Raw genomic sequence first — 17,467 nt, 5'->3', positions numbered from 1 at the left:
AGGCCAGAGGTCAGTCTGAGGTTGTGTCCATATCCAGCTTCATTTAACGGTGTACAGCTCATCTTGCCATGGAGACCCGAAAGGCCTTTCCTCATTGGGCAGAGTGCCAACTGCAAAGTGGGCGGGGCCCGTTACATCAACCAAAGTCCTTCTGAAGCTGCTGAGGCCGTTTCCCTAGCGACCGCGAACACTTTTGTTTCTTGATGTCCCGTCCAGCGAGATTAAGAAATCCCGGTGATCAGAGTGTTGCCAGCTTCACACACAGCACCAACGATCATTTTACTACATCATCCAGTTTGTTATTAATTATTCATAAACGTCTAAGAGCATTGAGGTGGTGTGAGCGCCGGCGGTGGCAGCAGCAGCCTGAGTTGTTCTGCAGCTGGAAGAGAAGAAGTTGAACGGCTCCACTTCCTCCAGGGTTTCACTTCCTCATCTGGCCTCGCTATATTTGATTAATCAAATTCAGTGTTAAACGCCTGCTGTGTGTCAGCATGGCAGCATGCCAGGCCTTACACACACACACATGCAGGCCGACATGTCCCTTCATGCACACAAACACACTGGGGTGTGTTTGCACCAGTGTGTAAAAGACCCAGATCTTCTCAGCTCAGTGAGCTGCAGGTTCAGGGCTAGCTTCTGTTAGCGACAGCTGGACGTGACGACACTTCCTGTCAGCCATCACCTCTCCAGCTGAGGATGTGAGCTGCAGCAGACGCTGAGGAAAAACTCTTACCCTCACACGTGTCGTCCTCTTCGGACATCAGCTCGTCGTCGGAGCAGATGTTCAGCACGTTCACCAGCATCTCCGTCACTGTGAAAACACACCAGCAGGTGGCAGTGTGTGGTTAAAACCACAGCAGCACAGAATGGAAACGTGGTCAGGGAAGCCGACGCCTGACGTCAAGACTAATGACGAATAAAGTGGGTGGAGAAGAACCTTGGTGCTTTTAGAACAGGTTGGGGTCAAACCTGAGGTACCAGGCCTGATGCAGCCAGGAATACCTGGACTCATCATGGCCACTAAGAAGACTGACCTAAAAGTTCAGAGAACAGACTGTGAAAACCAAAAGGATGCTAACATGATGAATTGATTTCATTTGAATGGGACATATCATGTAAATGAGTCTAATTAAAGCTCAAACCTCTCAATTATTCTCATCAGGTTTTCAGTTGATATATTTTGGGAATGAAACATAACTTACAGAAAGGGTTAAATAATTTTAAGTGCTTCTAAAATAATAAACTTCAACAAACAATTTAAGTGATTGCAAATGGGCTGCATTGTGTGTTTTCCAGGCACATAATGCCACTTTATGTCAAAATCAAGTAACTTTATTAACATCAGTTGTTATAAAAAATCTATCCATGTCAAATATGACTTAAATGAAGTGTGACTTCATACTTTAATGTCTTCAAATTGGGTTTCTGTCTCTTTAAAAACTCCTGCTCTTTCAGGAAGTCATCAAAACATCTCTCCTCTATTAACACTACAACATTTTTAGCAGTGTTCCTATAATGAGCTCAGCTGATGCTCAACTCCACCAGGTCTTTGCTAATTACTGCTGGCTAGTCTGAAGGAGCTGAGTGAGGGAGTCGCTCTGTGAGGCGGAAGCTGCAGCTCAGAGGAGGAGCTTCATCCTGGAAGGCGGGGCTAATGTCCACCCAGGTGTTCAGCACAGCTGAATGGTTGCCATGGAGATTAAAGAATTTCTCAAACATGAACGAACGAATCAAGGCAACACTCATGATATAACATGATGTAGAGCTCTAAAAAGTCAATTTTACATAACACTGCTCCTTTAAGACTTCATGGATAGGATAAAAAAAAAAGACAAATTTTTTCTCTTTTCTTTTTACCCACTGCCTCAGTCAGATGAACAGCTGGGTCGAGGAACCAGGTCCCTCTGTGTCCCTCTGCTCAGAAGAATATCAGGGCCAGCTCTGGTTGTCTGTACCTTTTCTAACAGGTTTTGGTCTCAATCTGTTAGTGTGTGTGTGTGGCAGAGGTCGGCAGGCTGACCTTTCTCCCCAACAAAGGGCAGGGACCAGGTGAAGACGTCCATGAAGTTGGGCAGCCAGTAGGGGTGGGGGGAGCAGTTAAACTGCCGGATATTCATCACATTGTTCTCATATTTCAGCACCGCAGCTGAGGACAAAACACAAACACGTCAACATCTCCACGTTCTGTTGCTAGGGACCCAAGGTCTCCAGCCCGTATCCATGGTTTCCGGCGTGCGCTTCTCCTACCTTTATTATTGTACACATCTAGGTAGTTGGGAGCGGAGAAAATTGTAATTAAAGACGGGAAGCCTGTTGTCTGACTTTTCCTGTACATTCGATACCTGCAGGACAGAGACAGGAGGGGACGTCCCCGAGACATCAGGACAGGACATTTCAGGATGAACACAAGCAGTCAGAATATGGACCCACTCCACAGGTCACCCAGACTCACCCTGCATCCTGAGCTTCATGAGCCCGTATGACAGACAGCAGGTTGTTGTTCATCAGGAAGTCGCAGACCGCCGGGTAACTGCACAAACAACATGGGGTTACTGCTGCCTCGCCTCCACTCCAACTCGGTTGCCATGACAGTAAAGATGGCTGCTTTAACTAGATGATTACCAGAGATGGTAGCCGTACTAAAATTAGGGATTTAATAAGGTCGAGGCTTTAGGGGGGCCAAGGGAGGGGGCTTCTAACCCACTTCCACCACTGCAGGCCTCTGAGGACACACAGCACACTGCATGCAGTTAGCAGTCCCTGCAGGAAGCTGCAATGTTGAGATCACAACTACTAATGCAAATCCACTCGTCATTGACCTTTTTTGTGATAGATGTGGCATAACATTTCTGATTTTGCCGCACCGTTTTCAAAGGTGCAAATTTGGTGAAAGCTTTATTTCTGCCATAACCTGGTCTTACTAAAAAGTAGAAATTGCTGCACAAAACGTTCCCAAAAAGACAGGAGTTGAACAGAATTAATGTTCAAAGTGCAAATAACATTTGCAGGTACCTTGATACAAATCAAATCCTGTCCTGAGGAGAGGTCAAAGTGCAAAAGAGGAATTCCATATTGGTCACCCTGGTTGACACAAACTGTAGACCCAGTAGAAGTAGATCCTACCGAACATCTCAGACTGGATTTTACAAAAAAGGCAAATGTTGCCCAGCGTCACTCATGCTTCCATCTCACAGGTTCTGTAACTGTATTACTGATGCTTGCAACCATAAAAACAAAAAACAGATGAGATCAGGGGTCTGAAGTGAATTGGAAATCATCATCTAGTGCTCATGTGGTTTATTTTCTATCATCCTGAAAGTGACTCCAGTTTGAAGCCAAACCCCCCCGCCCCAAATCCTGTGTGTTCTCTGCCTCTGAGCCAATAGAAAGCAGAGGCAGAAGCGGCTCTGTCTCCTTTATGACCCATGTTTGGTGTCAACATGGCCGATTCAGTACAAATATTAAGACAGAGAGGAGAATGCTAATATTTGTTTCCAATATTTGTGTGGCGGAGGATTTAACCAGCCGTCACTTATCTGGAGATAAGCCGTTGTTTGGGATCGCTTTAATCAGAGCAGATTAACGGCGTGTCAGGCTGCCAGAGGGCCGTACCTGTAGAAATAAGAGCAGCCTCGTACGCTGTTGTGGGAGAAGTGTTCCTGCGTCTTTTCCGAGCCGTAGTCCTCCCCCGGGTCTGACCACAGCAGGTCACACATGGGCCCGAATGCAGGGGGTTCCTTGAAGCGGTCCAGCTGCACACAAATCATTAATTAGATAACAACACTGATGGTTTTAGTTTCCTTCTTCAGAATTCTTATATTTGTCTTCAGGAGATCTGGTCCCTTCCTCCTGACGGAACTGCTGGAGCTCAGTCAGGTCTGTAGGTCGCCTCGCTAACAAAGACTAGTTTTCTAGTCATCCCAGAACATTGATCTGGTTGTCCTTCAGCCACTGTGGAACTGAATTAGTAGTGTTCCCCCTTCAGTTGTACAACAGGCTGGTTAGGGCAGAGCTACTGGAGTCACACAACTCAGTCCATTGATTGGGTGACAGAAAAAGTCACTGCTTGCAACAAACATGAGACGTACTAGTGAGTCATGTTCATCATTGCACCAGCATGACTCAATGTTAGCTGTTTGGAAATTAGCATCTTGCAAAGCAGTTTTTAGCAGCAATAGCAAAAAAAATAAAGCAAAAAAAAAAAAACTGTCTTCACTGTGACCAGGAAGAGGAATTAATGGCCTCAACAATGGCCAACAGTGTTGAATGCCTCAACACTCAGACTACAATGATGTTTTACCTTTGCAGTATCAAAATGTTTGGTCAACAAATACTGGATCTCACTGGAAAATTAGGAAAAATTTTCAGGAACAGCCAGACGTTGCGAACAATCCTATTTTGTGCGATTTAGTCCAACATAATCTGAGCAAACAAAAGATCACATGGAGTTCCTCAAGGCTCCATTCTCAGGCTCAGCTCCTTTTACTCGGTTTTGACATGCAACTCTAAGCCAAGTCTATAGGGCTTTACAAAGTCTCATTCCATACCTATGCTGCTGTAAAGTTGATGAGATCAACTTTACATCTTCAAGTCACCACAGGTCCGACTAGATTCTGACTGCAGTTTTCTGGCCGATCTTTAAAAAGCCTGACCTGATGATTTCAATTTTGGCCGATACAATTTTTTTGTTGTTGTCAGAAATGTCACTAAATATAGAAAGAAAATAGCTGAGTTGGCAGCAGTGGGGTGACTATTGCAAACATGACCCGGTGGGTCGGTCTGTCAGTCAAACCTCTCACAGCAGACAGAGGACAGTGGATGATTTTTAGACCTTTGCAGAGGAAGATACGATCAGCTTCACATGTAAGTATCAGCCAATCACCAATCTCCCAAAATTAATGAAATTGGGGCAGATTCATTGGTGCACCTTCAGTCCCCACTGTTACAGAGCAGGTCAGGTCTGAACCGCCAAACACTCGTCAAGTTATTAGAAGTCCCACAGAAAACCTCAGATGTGCATTCAACAAGACTTGAAATCATGGCTGTTAACGACCAAAACCTGTTTGTTTTATATTTTAGCATTATGTTAAGGTTTTTCTCACCTTTCGTATGTCGTCCAGGCAGGTGATTTCAGGGCTCAGGCCTCCATGCACGCAGAGGAACTGCTGGTTGAGGAGCGCCGCCAGAGGCAGGCAGTCGAACGCCTCCATGCAGGCATCATACACCTGCTCAGAGTACTTTATCTTACCTGGAGGACACACAGACACACACACTGAACACACGGCGCTACCACTCTGAGAATCCAGCCGTTCACTGTGGAAGCCGAGCGGCCGGACTTACACTCCTGCTTGAAGGTGAAGTACTCTGTGAGATGTCGGCACTCGTGGTTCCCTCTGAGGAGGAACAGTGTGTCGGGGTAGTTGATCTTCAAAGCCCACAGGTACAGCACACACTGCAGACACACACGGGAAGAGACGGTTAGTCCAACAAAACAACAAGTTGCTGACTTTCTGCTTCAGCACCCACTCTGCCTGGATCACTTTGTTCCCAGCGGCTCCAGCGGGAGATTTCTGACAACTTCCCTTTTCTGTTCAGTCTTAAAAAAATAAATAAATACAGCAGAGCTGAAGAGACGTTTCCACGGTGAAGATCCATCTGATCATTCACCTCCATGTAATCACCTCAGTAATCAATTAACTGTGAAATCAGATCCTACATGGGACTCCTCCTCACTAGAAACAGACCAAATGACAACCATCCATAAAAAAAACCTAAAGAAGCAAATGGACCAGAAGTTCAGAAATACTTCATCTCAAATGGAAATCAAACTAATTTCATGTAAGTATCTTCAAGTAAGTCGTCATGGATGGTGATGCTGTGGGCCAGAAGGATCTCCTGCAGGCAGTCTTGCAACCAATCAGAAGAGCCCACAGAGTTGACAGTTTAAATCAATTCATGACCTGCAACATGAAATAGTGAAATAATTACATCTAGTTTTTAAAATGAAATCAATACATTTAATTGAGGCACAAATATTTAATACATTATTGAGGTATTTTTAAATTTGAATATTTATTTGAATAATTATTTCGTAGGTTATTTATTTTGTGTAGTTTGTACAGAAGAGGATTAGAAAAAAACAATTCTGACTTATCTTCTGAGATCTCAAAAACACTCTTTTGACCAAAAATAAAAAATGAAAGTAAAGTCAGAATTTTGAGAATAAAGTCAGAATTCTTTTTTCCTCCCAGTAATCCAAATAATCTTCTGTATATTTGACCCTCTTGAATCTCCATAGTAAAGGAGATAGTGGGATGTAATTCTCTCTCAGCTGGAAGAAAGGAAACCATTACTGTAACCTGAAAACTGAAGAAGTATTTCAAAGTACCAGTCAGACCAGAACACAGCTGATCTGATCTGTAGTCTAACCAGAGTTCAACAAACTGCACAGGAAGACCGGACCAAACCGGACCGGACCGAACCGGGCCGACCGGCCTGCAGCACTAATAAGCATCTGTAACCGTTTCCAGGATAACACCGGATCAGGAGGGACAGAATCATTAACCGGTTCAGGGATTCAGCCGATGTGATCATTGATCAGCAGCCAGGCTCTACAGAAAACTCCCACGGGAGCAACTGGAGATCAACATCCTGTCTACATGACAACTGGAACAACTGGAAATACTGGAGGGTTGATCAGCGGCGGAACAAAGCAGCCAGAACGCAGACATGCTGCTGGGCTGAACCGTCACACAAACCGCTTCAAACCACCTGCTTCATCTCAATCTGTTCTCACACTGAGTCAAATCTGACAGGCTGGGAAAGCTGGCGGACACAGCAGGAAGGCTGCAGCGGGCTGGACGTGGACTTTCAGGTGGTTTTAGAGAAGGCGGACGCAGCCCGGTGAGGCCTTATCGGTTCGGTTCAGACGTCACAGACGGTTCTCTGCTCCGACAAACCAGGATAAGACAGCAGGCACCATCAGATCAAACACAATGACCTTAGAGACGGGATGGAAGAAACCCCGCTCCGCTCATCTGCTGAACGCTACTCTGGAGTTCTGAATGTTCAAGGCTTATCGGACCGATCCACACGCCAGAACTAAGACCCACGCCTCTCTGTCTCCACTTCAGTCTGCCTCAGTCTATAGAGAATCAAATCACGGCAACATTTACCAAAACAGTCTTGCCTTTGCCAAGATGGACATTTTATTAGACTGACTTATTAGACCTTTTTTCTAGGAACTTTGTTCTTAACTAATTAACTAATATAATTAACTAATATAATCTAATTAACTTATCTATAACTAACAATTAAACTAGTTAATTGTTTCAACAACTGATTCATCCGATTGATCGCTTTAGCCCTAATTGACACTTTTCCTCATCTGTCTAGATTCTATGATAGGTTCATTTCTATCAATTCATTACTGGGGTGGATTACCTAACTGATCACAGTCCCTAGAAGACAAGCATCACACCTAGCAACAGCGTCAACCACACCTAGCAACGAGGTCAACCAAACCCCTCACTAAGACAGAAGGCTCTGGTCTCCTGGCTGAGATTCGCTCTCAGCAGCTGAGTGAATCGCTCTGAAGTCGGGGCTGGACTGCTTCAGCTCACATCTCTCAGAGGTTCCCTACCAACCGTTTCTATCTGTAATTTACTACAGTGGCAGTTAGAACCTACATTTCAGGTAGTACTAAGGTAGATATAATTTCTGCTCCACTTCTGACCAGCACCGTTACTCTGCTATCTCTGTATCAGCTCCTCAATTTCTCCTGTATCTCCCAAATATACATCAGCCCTACAGCAGAATGGAAGCAGCTGAAAGCCTCATGTTTCTCCACATAATTGCTCTGTCCTTTGCTTGCAAGGCTAGTAGCTCCAAGCTAGTCTACAGTTAGTTTTCTCGTGTTAGGAGCAGCATTCAGCATCTATGCTCCACAGATCTGGAACAAACTTCCAGAAAACTGCAGAATAGCTGAAACACTGAGTTCCTTTAAATCAAAGTTAAAAACCAAACATGTTAGAGTTGTTTTGAACCATAATAACTGGAACGTTGATCAACATATTTGATGATTCTGATGATAGCACTCGTCTAAATGTAATGTCTGGTACTGGCTTCTCACTTGTTGACTTTATGTTGTTTCTATGACTTTTGTTTTTATTTTTTATGATGTAAATCACTTTGAGCTGCCTTGCTGCTGAAATGTGCTGTACAAATAAACTTGACAGTTTCAAATCAGGCTACGTTCACACAGCAGGTCTTAATGCTCAAATCAAGACTTTTGGATGAATGAATTAATTCCCATATGTGCAGAAGAAGGTTGACGTGCTTATCATAACAATAATGGCCGTCCAGGGATAGATTTAGAATTATTCTGCAACGGGAAGATGAAGGAAGCACAACTAATAGCAACAGAGAATAAATCCAAACTCCTGTAGAGAAGACTGTTTGGATGTGGAGTTGAAGCCAGGAGTGATGGGATTATAATTGATAATAATAATAAGATAACTTATGGCAGAAGTTCATAATTGTAATTTTCAGCCATCGGTCAGGTCTTGATTTACCACATCTGGCTTCTTCTGGTGCAGATTTATGATGCAATGACAGAAGTCAGATAAAATGCAACAATACGGTTCAGACGACGAACACTTTGAAAACAATCGGATCTGTATCCAACAGATTAGATTTTTTGGGGGAGTGAAAACAAATGGAAATTGGATTGTTTGGATTTGGGTCGTTGTTCACCTGCTGTGTGAATGTAGCCTTCATGAGTGAACGACACACAAAGGGCAGGAAAAAATACTGATGAACAATCTATCACTCATTTGGCTCAGACAAGAGAAAAACCCTGTGTAGCTGTAATTAGCTCCCTGCTGTAGCAGGAAGACAGTTTGGAACGAGGAGTTAATGATTACCTATGTTGGTGATTTAATTCACGCAATCGGAGGAAATCATCAAGGTTTGTTCAAAGAATATTTTAAATCTGTCAAACCACAAATTCCAAAGTTTTAACACTGTGTGTATTTTTATAGGCAGATGACAGTGCAGTGGTCAAGCTGACCGAGTGCTCTGGATGACGAGTCAGTCTGGAGACTAACGGCGTCTCCATTAAAGGAGCCCAGAAAGCAGCAGCTGTTTAATGAGCTCTGGGCTCCTGGAAGTCAACTGTAGAACGGCTGCCAGCCAGAAAACACAGAGTCCACTCCTCAGCTCAGAACCCTCACACAGTCGGAGAGGGAGGCGTTGGCAGGCTTGTGTTGTGTGTTTGTATGGGTGGGGCTCTGAGTTTGGCAGTCAGGGGTGTGAGACGGCCAACAGAGCGTCTTTCATTTCCTACACTATTTAAAGCTGTGAAGGTTCACTTGTTACATCCTTGTGTAACGCCTCTAATTATGGAACAGTTCTTTGTGTCTGTGCCTTTGTTTACTGAAACGGACAAAACTCCACTGTTAAAGGACCAGAAGAAGAAGAAGGTTAAAGGGGCAGTGTTATGTAAAATTGATATTTTTTTAGATTTACATCATGTTATGATGTTATTTCCTCATCAAAAGCACATCTGGAGTATTGCTTAGATTCTTTCATGCATGTTTGAGAAATCCTTTAATCTCCATGGCAACCATTCAGCTGTACACAATGCCTGGGTGAACCTAGCTCCGCCTATGAGGATGAAGCCCCTGCTAAGAGCTGCAAGTTCCAAGCTTCCTAGACTCTGCCTCACAGAGCAGCCCTCTCCCACCACTCTACCATTCAGTTCCTACAGACTAGCCAGAAGCAATTAGCAAACACCTGGTGGGCTCATTATAGGAGCTACTTCTCAGTGAAACACAGGTAAAAACGTTAACAGAGGAGCCGTGTTGTGATGACTTCCTGAAGGCGGAGTGTCAGAAAGAACAGGAGGTTTTAAAGAGACAGAGGCCCAATTTTAAGGTGTTAAATATTGTCAAATTTCTTTTAAATCATATTAAATACACACAGCATTTTTATAACAACTGAAGGTAACACAGTTACTTGATTGTGCTATAAACTGACTCTATGTGCCTTGAACAGACATGATACTGGCCCTTTAAATGAGACGGATGAAATGAAATGATCAAGGGAAAGCTGAGGTCTGTGGATGATTTCCAATCTATATTTTCTGGAAAGCACCGATGAGCCAATCCAGATTGATTCCATTTAAGATCCATAATTTTTACACCAACTAGTTTCCCATGCACCTCCAGCAGGAGGCAGGAAGTGGAGCCCTGGGCAGTCCTACCTCGATACTGAAGTATCCTCGGTCCACGTAGTCTCCGAGGAACAGATAGCGGGTGTTGCTGGGGGAGCCGCCCACCTCGAAAAGCTTCATCAGATCAAAGAACTGGCCGTGGACGTCCCCACACACTGGAGACACACACACACAGCTGGGTTCAGCTTCTCCAAACATTTAGAAAACTCGGCATCGGGTCTCAACTGAAAACCTGTGGAATCTAGGATGACCATTTCTATGCTTTGGTATTCTGCTGTCAAATGGATAACGGGAAACAAAGCATTTATTTGGAATATTTCCTATTTTTGTTTAAGTCAAAATTAGTTTGCAAAGGTTTCAGACAGATCTATGTTGGTGTGTGTGTGACAGAAACAAAGTGGAGTGTGTCTGAACAGACTGGAAGCTGCAGCCGGACAAGGTGGGATCATTTGCATATCAGAGATCAGTGTCTACTGGCTGAAGGAAAGGTGTAGAGTTACATGGAAGGCTTTTATTATTTCCATGAAAAAAAAAAAAAAGCTGGTTGGATTCTTGTTTTAACAACTAACTCCAGACAGATACATGTTTGGTTATTATACTGAGATCAAGTTTAACATGTTTGCATTTGCAAAGAAGGTGGAAGACTTCAGGGAATATGCTAACTGCAGAAAGCCTGAGGTCCAAGGAGGTGACATGGTGTGATCACTATTTAAATGATTAATTCATTTATTAAAAAAGGGGAAGGGCCCTATCTGAACCAGGTTGGTTCAGATAGGGCTATCTGTGTCTTTGCTGCAGCAGGACCCGTCCAGAAAACTGCATAACAGCTGAAACAGTGAGTCCCTGTAAATCAAAGATAAAGTCCAGCTGTTTAGCGTTGCTTTGGTTAGAAGCAAATGAAACCTTGATCAACATAAGTTGACCTAATTCAAAACCTAATTCATATAAATGAATTAGGTTTTGGAATAGGGTTTTGAATAAATTAGTAAAGTTTATACTTAATTAAAATGTCTGGGTTAGGCATTAATGCAGTTACTAAAATGAATGGAAGATAATACAAAGTCCTAATATGAGTAGAAATATAAACTTCTGTGTGGCCATAGAAACTATAAAGAGATTGTTCTTTTCTCCCTGCTGTCATTAGGAACCCAGCTGTTGCTATGAGACAGTAAAACATCACAGACTCTACAGCTGCTGCTACTTCAGTTGGATTAGCCCAAAACAGATTTGTTGACCACCAACAGATCTAGTTTTCAGGGCATTCATAGATACAGGAGAATGTAGGCTGGTGTACCTGTGATGGGCGCCTCCACTTCCAGCATGCATTTCTCCTTGCGCAGGATGCTGGCTCCCTCGTTGATGATCCGCAGGGCCGCTTCCTCCTCCAGCCGGCCCTCCTTCACCAGATGGACCTTCAGCAGCTCCAGGCTGGGCTTCCCGTCCGCATACAGGTCTTTGACCGACAGGCGTGTACCGGGAGGATATGGCACCGCTGCAAACATGGTGGGGAAGAAAGGCAGGGGGGTGAGGCTCTGACGTCAACGACACAAACACACTGATAAACCCAGGGTTCACTGTGAGGACAGGACATGAGCGATGGAGCGGTTCCTGCTCGGATGCTTTACCTTACAGAGGCAGGAAGAGCTCTTACCCAAACTGAGACGCCAAGGTGAGGCAGAAAAACACACGTTCTTTTCTGGGTGGATTTCAATAAAACATCTCAACCCTTACCACATGTTGACGACAAATGTCTCTTTATAAATTTTGCTTCGTTCAAGAAGTTATTTCGATGGAATTGTTCTGTGAAATGCCTGATGCCAAGGCAGCTCCGTCCTCTGAATGAGTGGGTTCTGCTGGAGGATGCAGCTCTTTAGAAATGCTTTGAAAACGGAGCTGCAACAGGAAGTATCCTCCACAAGGACACAGAGACAAAGCACCTGAATGCCACGAAGATGCTTTCAGCATGGCAGCTGCCGCAACTTCAGTTCCTCACAGTAGAAATCCGTTCTCGCTCAGGCTCCATGCAGAATAGGGAAAATGGCTTCATCGCACTATGGAGCATCATTTCCCCCATCGAGGGTTAGCTTCCCTCATCTACAAATGATGCCACAACACTCCTGAACACATCTCTTCAGACCACATGTACTCTGGTTTACTTTACTGCTTGGAGGTTGGCGCAGACTCAATCAAGTATATTTTTACCACTGCGCGCTCGCCGTCGCACAGTAGAACGCTCACAGCTAGCAACATTTCTAGATAAGAAATGTTTCTGCATGAAGAATTGTCCCAGAAATTGATAATATTTTTGGTGTCCATTTTTTAAGTAATATATTGTCGACAGGGTTGCCCTCTCAAAGACTAATGGAGCATTATTTTGTACAGAACAACACTGGAACTGGAAGACATTTGAAATATGCAAAACAACCAAAAACAATAAATAAAATGGGAATAAAACCAAACATAACCAAAAATAAAATGGATTATTACGGCTCTGAACAAAATTGGCCTTCAAAGAAATATTAGAATGGAAATTAGTGAGCTCATTTTAAATGATCATGCCAGCGGCAGGCTGTGAAACTGTTTTATATGCAACACCAAGCTGATAAGCTTGAGAGTCGGCTCAACCAGTTGCCTTTATAGTTGCTTTTTTTGGTCTTATTGTTACAAACTACCAAAGTGGTGAGTTAAAATGTAACAAAGGACATCTGTATAACTCAAAGTCAAAGATATTCTTCCAGCATTTTCGACCAGAGCCGTTTGTAGTGAACACACACGGGTATGTTGAACATTTTGAGAACTCTGTCTTCAAATGTCAAGGAGTTAAATATACCAAAGGAACAAGTGTTACAATCACTCCCGGTCTTCCCTGATCCACTTTGAACTCTGCTCTGTTATCACCGTTCAGCAACTTTCTGCCATGTTGGGATTATCAGCAGCATTTGCATTTTACCCCAAACACAAAGCAACAGTTCTGATTTCAAACTTTCTGTACCTTAACTTTTGTACTGAAGCTGCACTGTTAGATCAGAGAAGGAGGATGGCTGTAGAGTTGCTTTTCTTTTCATCCTAAGTGTGTTTTTTTCTTCTTTTTACCGCTGTGTAGAACAGTTACTGTGATCATTTCAGGTCACATCACTCAGCACTGCTCCAGCGTCAGACAGAAAGCTAAAGTCTTGTTCACACGACAAGATTTGGAAACTGCGGGCCGATTTTCCAAACCTGAGAGTTCCCACACATGACGATGTCTTTCCGAGCGGACCAGAACACTAACACACCACACATGGCAGGAATCTCTCAGGAGGATCGGAAGGAGAAAATTGGGACAAAAATCTTACAGCGTGAACTAGAATGACTTCACCGAACTGGTTTGGTTTGTCATTGTTTCTTCTACCCAATTCTGTTCCAAAGGCACATTTCTCTCCAACTCCATCCCCTCACACCCACCCTTCAGTCACCACCTTATTTCCCATGAGCATCCATTCAGTCTGATCATTTCATTCTGATTACATCATTTCAGAGTGTCTTCTCTCCGTTCCAGGTAGAACAAAGTTCAACAATGTTTAAGTGTGAACCAGGAATGTCTGTGCTGACCACAAAGTGGCCGCTGCTGTACGTTGTCGGTGTTGGAAGTCAACGTGGTGTTCAGACCTTTTCATAGAGCTGTAATCAAGTCAATGAGCTACGACGGCATGCTGAGGCTTGACCAGACACTCTGGCAGTGCGGCGCCCAGAGGAAATACCAAACAGCTCGATTCCTGGAAAATACCAGTTTCACAGAGAAATCTGGCGGATCACATGGAGGAGGCAGCGGCTAAGAGATCTTTATATTTCTGCTGAAGCAGTTTTTTATTGGTACAGTGCCAGTAGAGCACACCGTTTATTGGACCCCTGACTGTAAACATACCACACCTCATCTTAGTAACCAACTAACCAGTGTTGCTTTAAGAACATCGGCTCCTTCAGATCACTATGAATTTGAGGAGTTCGTCAAACTTCAGTGAGTGGGACTGAACTTCAACTAATGCAGTGTTAATGGCAGCAGCCCATATCACTACCCCTCCTCCACTCTGCAGAGCTGTCTGTTCCCTGTACTAGAAACCGGCTGTGTGTAGCTGGCTAAGGGTGTGACAGCACACCAACAACAACTGCTACTGGCTTTATTCAAGACATTCCTGATACTTGATTTAATGGGATATCCATCGTCTCAATAATTATGCAAATACAAAGAGTAAAACTGAACAGAATACTGCAATCATCGTGTTTCACTGGCCGCTCATTAAAATGTCCAGCAGCTACCAAGGTGGAGTGGTACACAGAGGTCACAGTAAATAGCATGAACTCTAGTAAACAGCATACTGTTTAGTAAAAGTAAACAGTGTGACATTCAAATAAGATGCCTGATAAATATGCTGATAAACCTGAGATACAGATATGGACTTTGTGACTTTGCTTTGATAAAACAGTACAAATGTAACAATGAAAATGTAGTTTGCAAAGATTTTGATACAAAATCAGTTTAATATAATTTACGACTCTTAAGTGACATTGCATGTTTGGTCAATAACTTCATTTGGAAGAGGATGTCCCCGTCTCCATGGTGAAGTTTATTATAGTGCTTAGTTCTCGTTACATAAACATCACAGTAACACTGGAAGTGGAATTTCCACCTTAACCAAATAATCTGATTCACTGTACTGTGTTGTTGTTATTTAAGAGCTAATTACAACACCTGTCTAAAGGTCAGAGTTCAGACCAGGTTAGACATTCAGCAGGGATCTGTGATGTTAGACTCAGCAGGTTGAGTCTGATAACAGTGGCAGCAAACTCACTTTGGGCCATGTCAAGATGAAAAATGTTTAGAGGGCTCATTGTGTATTAATAAAACTACCCATCAACAAACTCTTCAAATATTAATAAGTAGCAATTCCTGCATTCCACAAGTCCGTCTCAAAATTAACTATTATTAAACATCTTTCCACACTGATTTAATTTGGCACTGTAGAGATAAAACAAATTTGACAGGCAGGCTGGATTTGGCCTGCGAGCCTTCAGTGTGACGTGTGCCTTAAAAAAACATTTGACGCCAGAACGATGCCGTTCAAGAACAGCCCAAGCAGCTTTCTTCTTCTTGCACACTGAATTCTTTCCCGCCTCAGTGACAGCCATGTACATGTTTCATTCTGTTTCTTGCTCTGCAAGTTGTGAACTGTTAAAAGATAATATCAGATTACTACTCTTTTCACTTCCGATACCGATACAAATATCTGAGGTTTAGTATCAGCCGATACTGAATCGACTTAAAATGTTTGTTTAATTAAAACAAAGAAATGTTACAAATTTATTTGATAACACTGCACCGGTAGAGCACACTTAAATACATCAATAGTTTCACAAGCTTGGTCAAACATTTAAAAACAAACTCCAACCTGTTCAGCCAGAGCAATCAGGAGAACAGCCGTAAAAACCAACAATAGGCTGACTGCCTTTGTCAAACATGTAAAATTTAACTGCAACAAACCTTCGTTCAAATAGTTCAGGAAGTGCAGCTAGAAATTCTAAATATAATGCAAAATAAATAAAGCATGATGTCGCTCAGAGCACAAAGCATAGAATTAAACTGAATAGATCTACCCTGATGGATCGGACACATTGTCACGGTATCCAATGTAGAATTTTTTTTTCCAATACCAGGACTGATTCTGATATTAGTATCGGATCGGTGGACCCGTGGTATTGTCAGCCAATATCCAAAACGTTAGAAAAAATTCTAAATGCCGTCGTATACCAAAGCTTGGAATCAGAAGGCTTAGCTTCCTGTTGGCGCTAAACTGAACGGCTGTTTCAAAGTTTTCATTAAAGGAACTCCAACTCAAAATGAACACATGTAGTTCAAAATCTACAATAAAACTTTAGACCTGAACCTGAAAAGCAACAGGAATACATTCAATTTGCCTCCATAAAAACAGCGTGAAAACAAGTAGAACCCTGGACTGGAATATTCCACATGATTTAGAGACTAAATGAAGTTTGAGATTCCTTGAACTTTTACTATATTTGTGGAAAAAAGGTAGATTTTTAGTTGACTCAGTCTCTGAAATCTCATTTCATGAATTCAATCATCATTGTGTTCCATTAGCTGGATATAACATAAGATGTTTGGCCACTTTTTAATGTAGCAGTTTGCATTTAAAACAGGCATTGAATGGTTTTCTGTTCCATGCCGTCTAGTTTTCAGTCACTTAATTTGTTTTAAAAATGGAAGGATGCATTCAGGTTAAAACAACAATGAAGGATAAAACACTCAAGCTCGTCCCCATTTCTAATCTTCAATATACACGGTTATCTCATTGTTTATTTCTCATGTTCTTATTGTTGGCAGAATATGAAAAGCTTTGAATAAAGCACATGAACTCACTGAACCATGTGTCTATTAATGGCGAGGAACTGAGCTGCTCTAAATGTGAACACCTCCCAGTTTGTCAGGAGATTTCTGCTTTTTCTAAGTAGAACATGATGGTAAACACGGTTTACACGGAGGACATAGACTGCTGACCCCCCCCCACACACACACAAAAACATGTACAAATGCAATAAATGAAACCGTTTTCTAAAACAAAACTGACATTTTGTTGAAAACTGACATTACGCACACAATTCTTCTCATTCACTGAAAGAAAACTTCCCTATATATCACACACACACAGCTGGCTCTGTGGTCTAGTTTAATGAAAGCAAACCAGGTCGCACACATCCTGCCAATCATGCCGCTGGCTCCTGAACTGGTTCATCACCAGCAGGGCAGAAAGCAGTCCAGTGACGATGTGTAGATGTGCGGCCTGAACAGAGCAACCTGTGAAGCCAGCCTCAAGTCTGTAGAGGAAAATAAAAACCACAAGCGAGAGAGAAAGGCTTCATCGACCGCAGGAGGAAGTGGTAGTCAAATAATCAACGGCTGGAGGGACAGAGGAAGACTTCACACTGTGTGTCAATAGCTTCAGTAAAGCACTGCTCAGCTTTTGGTCTTCTTTTTAAATTGCTTTTTGTTCAGTTGGGTCCTCAATGGGCACCGTACAAACCCAGCTCACTTTTAGTAGTAATCATGAACTCCACTGTGGACCACTTTTATGAACCAAGACTTTAGACCTGATAGTCCAGTAGTCTCAGTTCCATTGGGGACCAAAGTTGCAACATTTGTTACATAATGTGAAAATGTAAAAACCCCTCCCCACC

The 17,467-nt window shown here is 42.9% G+C and overlaps 1 protein-coding gene across 3 annotated transcripts in view; it reads right to left on the bottom strand.

Annotated features, from left to right (window-relative positions):
* ppp3ccb (protein phosphatase 3, catalytic subunit, gamma isozyme, b) overlaps positions 1 to 17,467 on the bottom strand; it is a 32,755-nt gene that overhangs the window by 5,987 nt on the left and 9,301 nt on the right. For all 3 annotated transcript variants that reach the window (XM_028025243.1, XM_028025244.1, XM_028025242.1), the window contains exons 2-10: positions 11,532 to 11,729; positions 10,268 to 10,392; positions 5,344 to 5,455; positions 5,106 to 5,251; positions 3,616 to 3,755; positions 2,456 to 2,533; positions 2,251 to 2,345; positions 2,024 to 2,149; positions 737 to 814 (exon numbers count right to left, since the gene is read on the bottom strand). In XM_028025243.1, the coding sequence (XP_027881044.1) occupies positions 737 to 814; positions 2,024 to 2,149; positions 2,251 to 2,345; positions 2,456 to 2,533; positions 3,616 to 3,755; positions 5,106 to 5,251; positions 5,344 to 5,455; positions 10,268 to 10,392; positions 11,532 to 11,729 (1,098 nt within the window). The remainder of the gene's footprint in view (positions 1 to 736; positions 815 to 2,023; positions 2,150 to 2,250; positions 2,346 to 2,455; positions 2,534 to 3,615; positions 3,756 to 5,105; positions 5,252 to 5,343; positions 5,456 to 10,267; positions 10,393 to 11,531; positions 11,730 to 17,467) is intronic.

Source organism: Xiphophorus couchianus, chromosome 8 (assembly GCF_001444195.1).
Source record: "Xiphophorus couchianus chromosome 8, X_couchianus-1.0, whole genome shotgun sequence".
In the NCBI taxonomy this organism is placed as follows: domain Eukaryota; kingdom Metazoa; phylum Chordata; class Actinopteri; order Cyprinodontiformes; family Poeciliidae; genus Xiphophorus; species Xiphophorus couchianus.
Note: the sequence above shows the minus strand (reverse complement) of the source record. Positions and strands in the feature narration are given on the sequence as shown.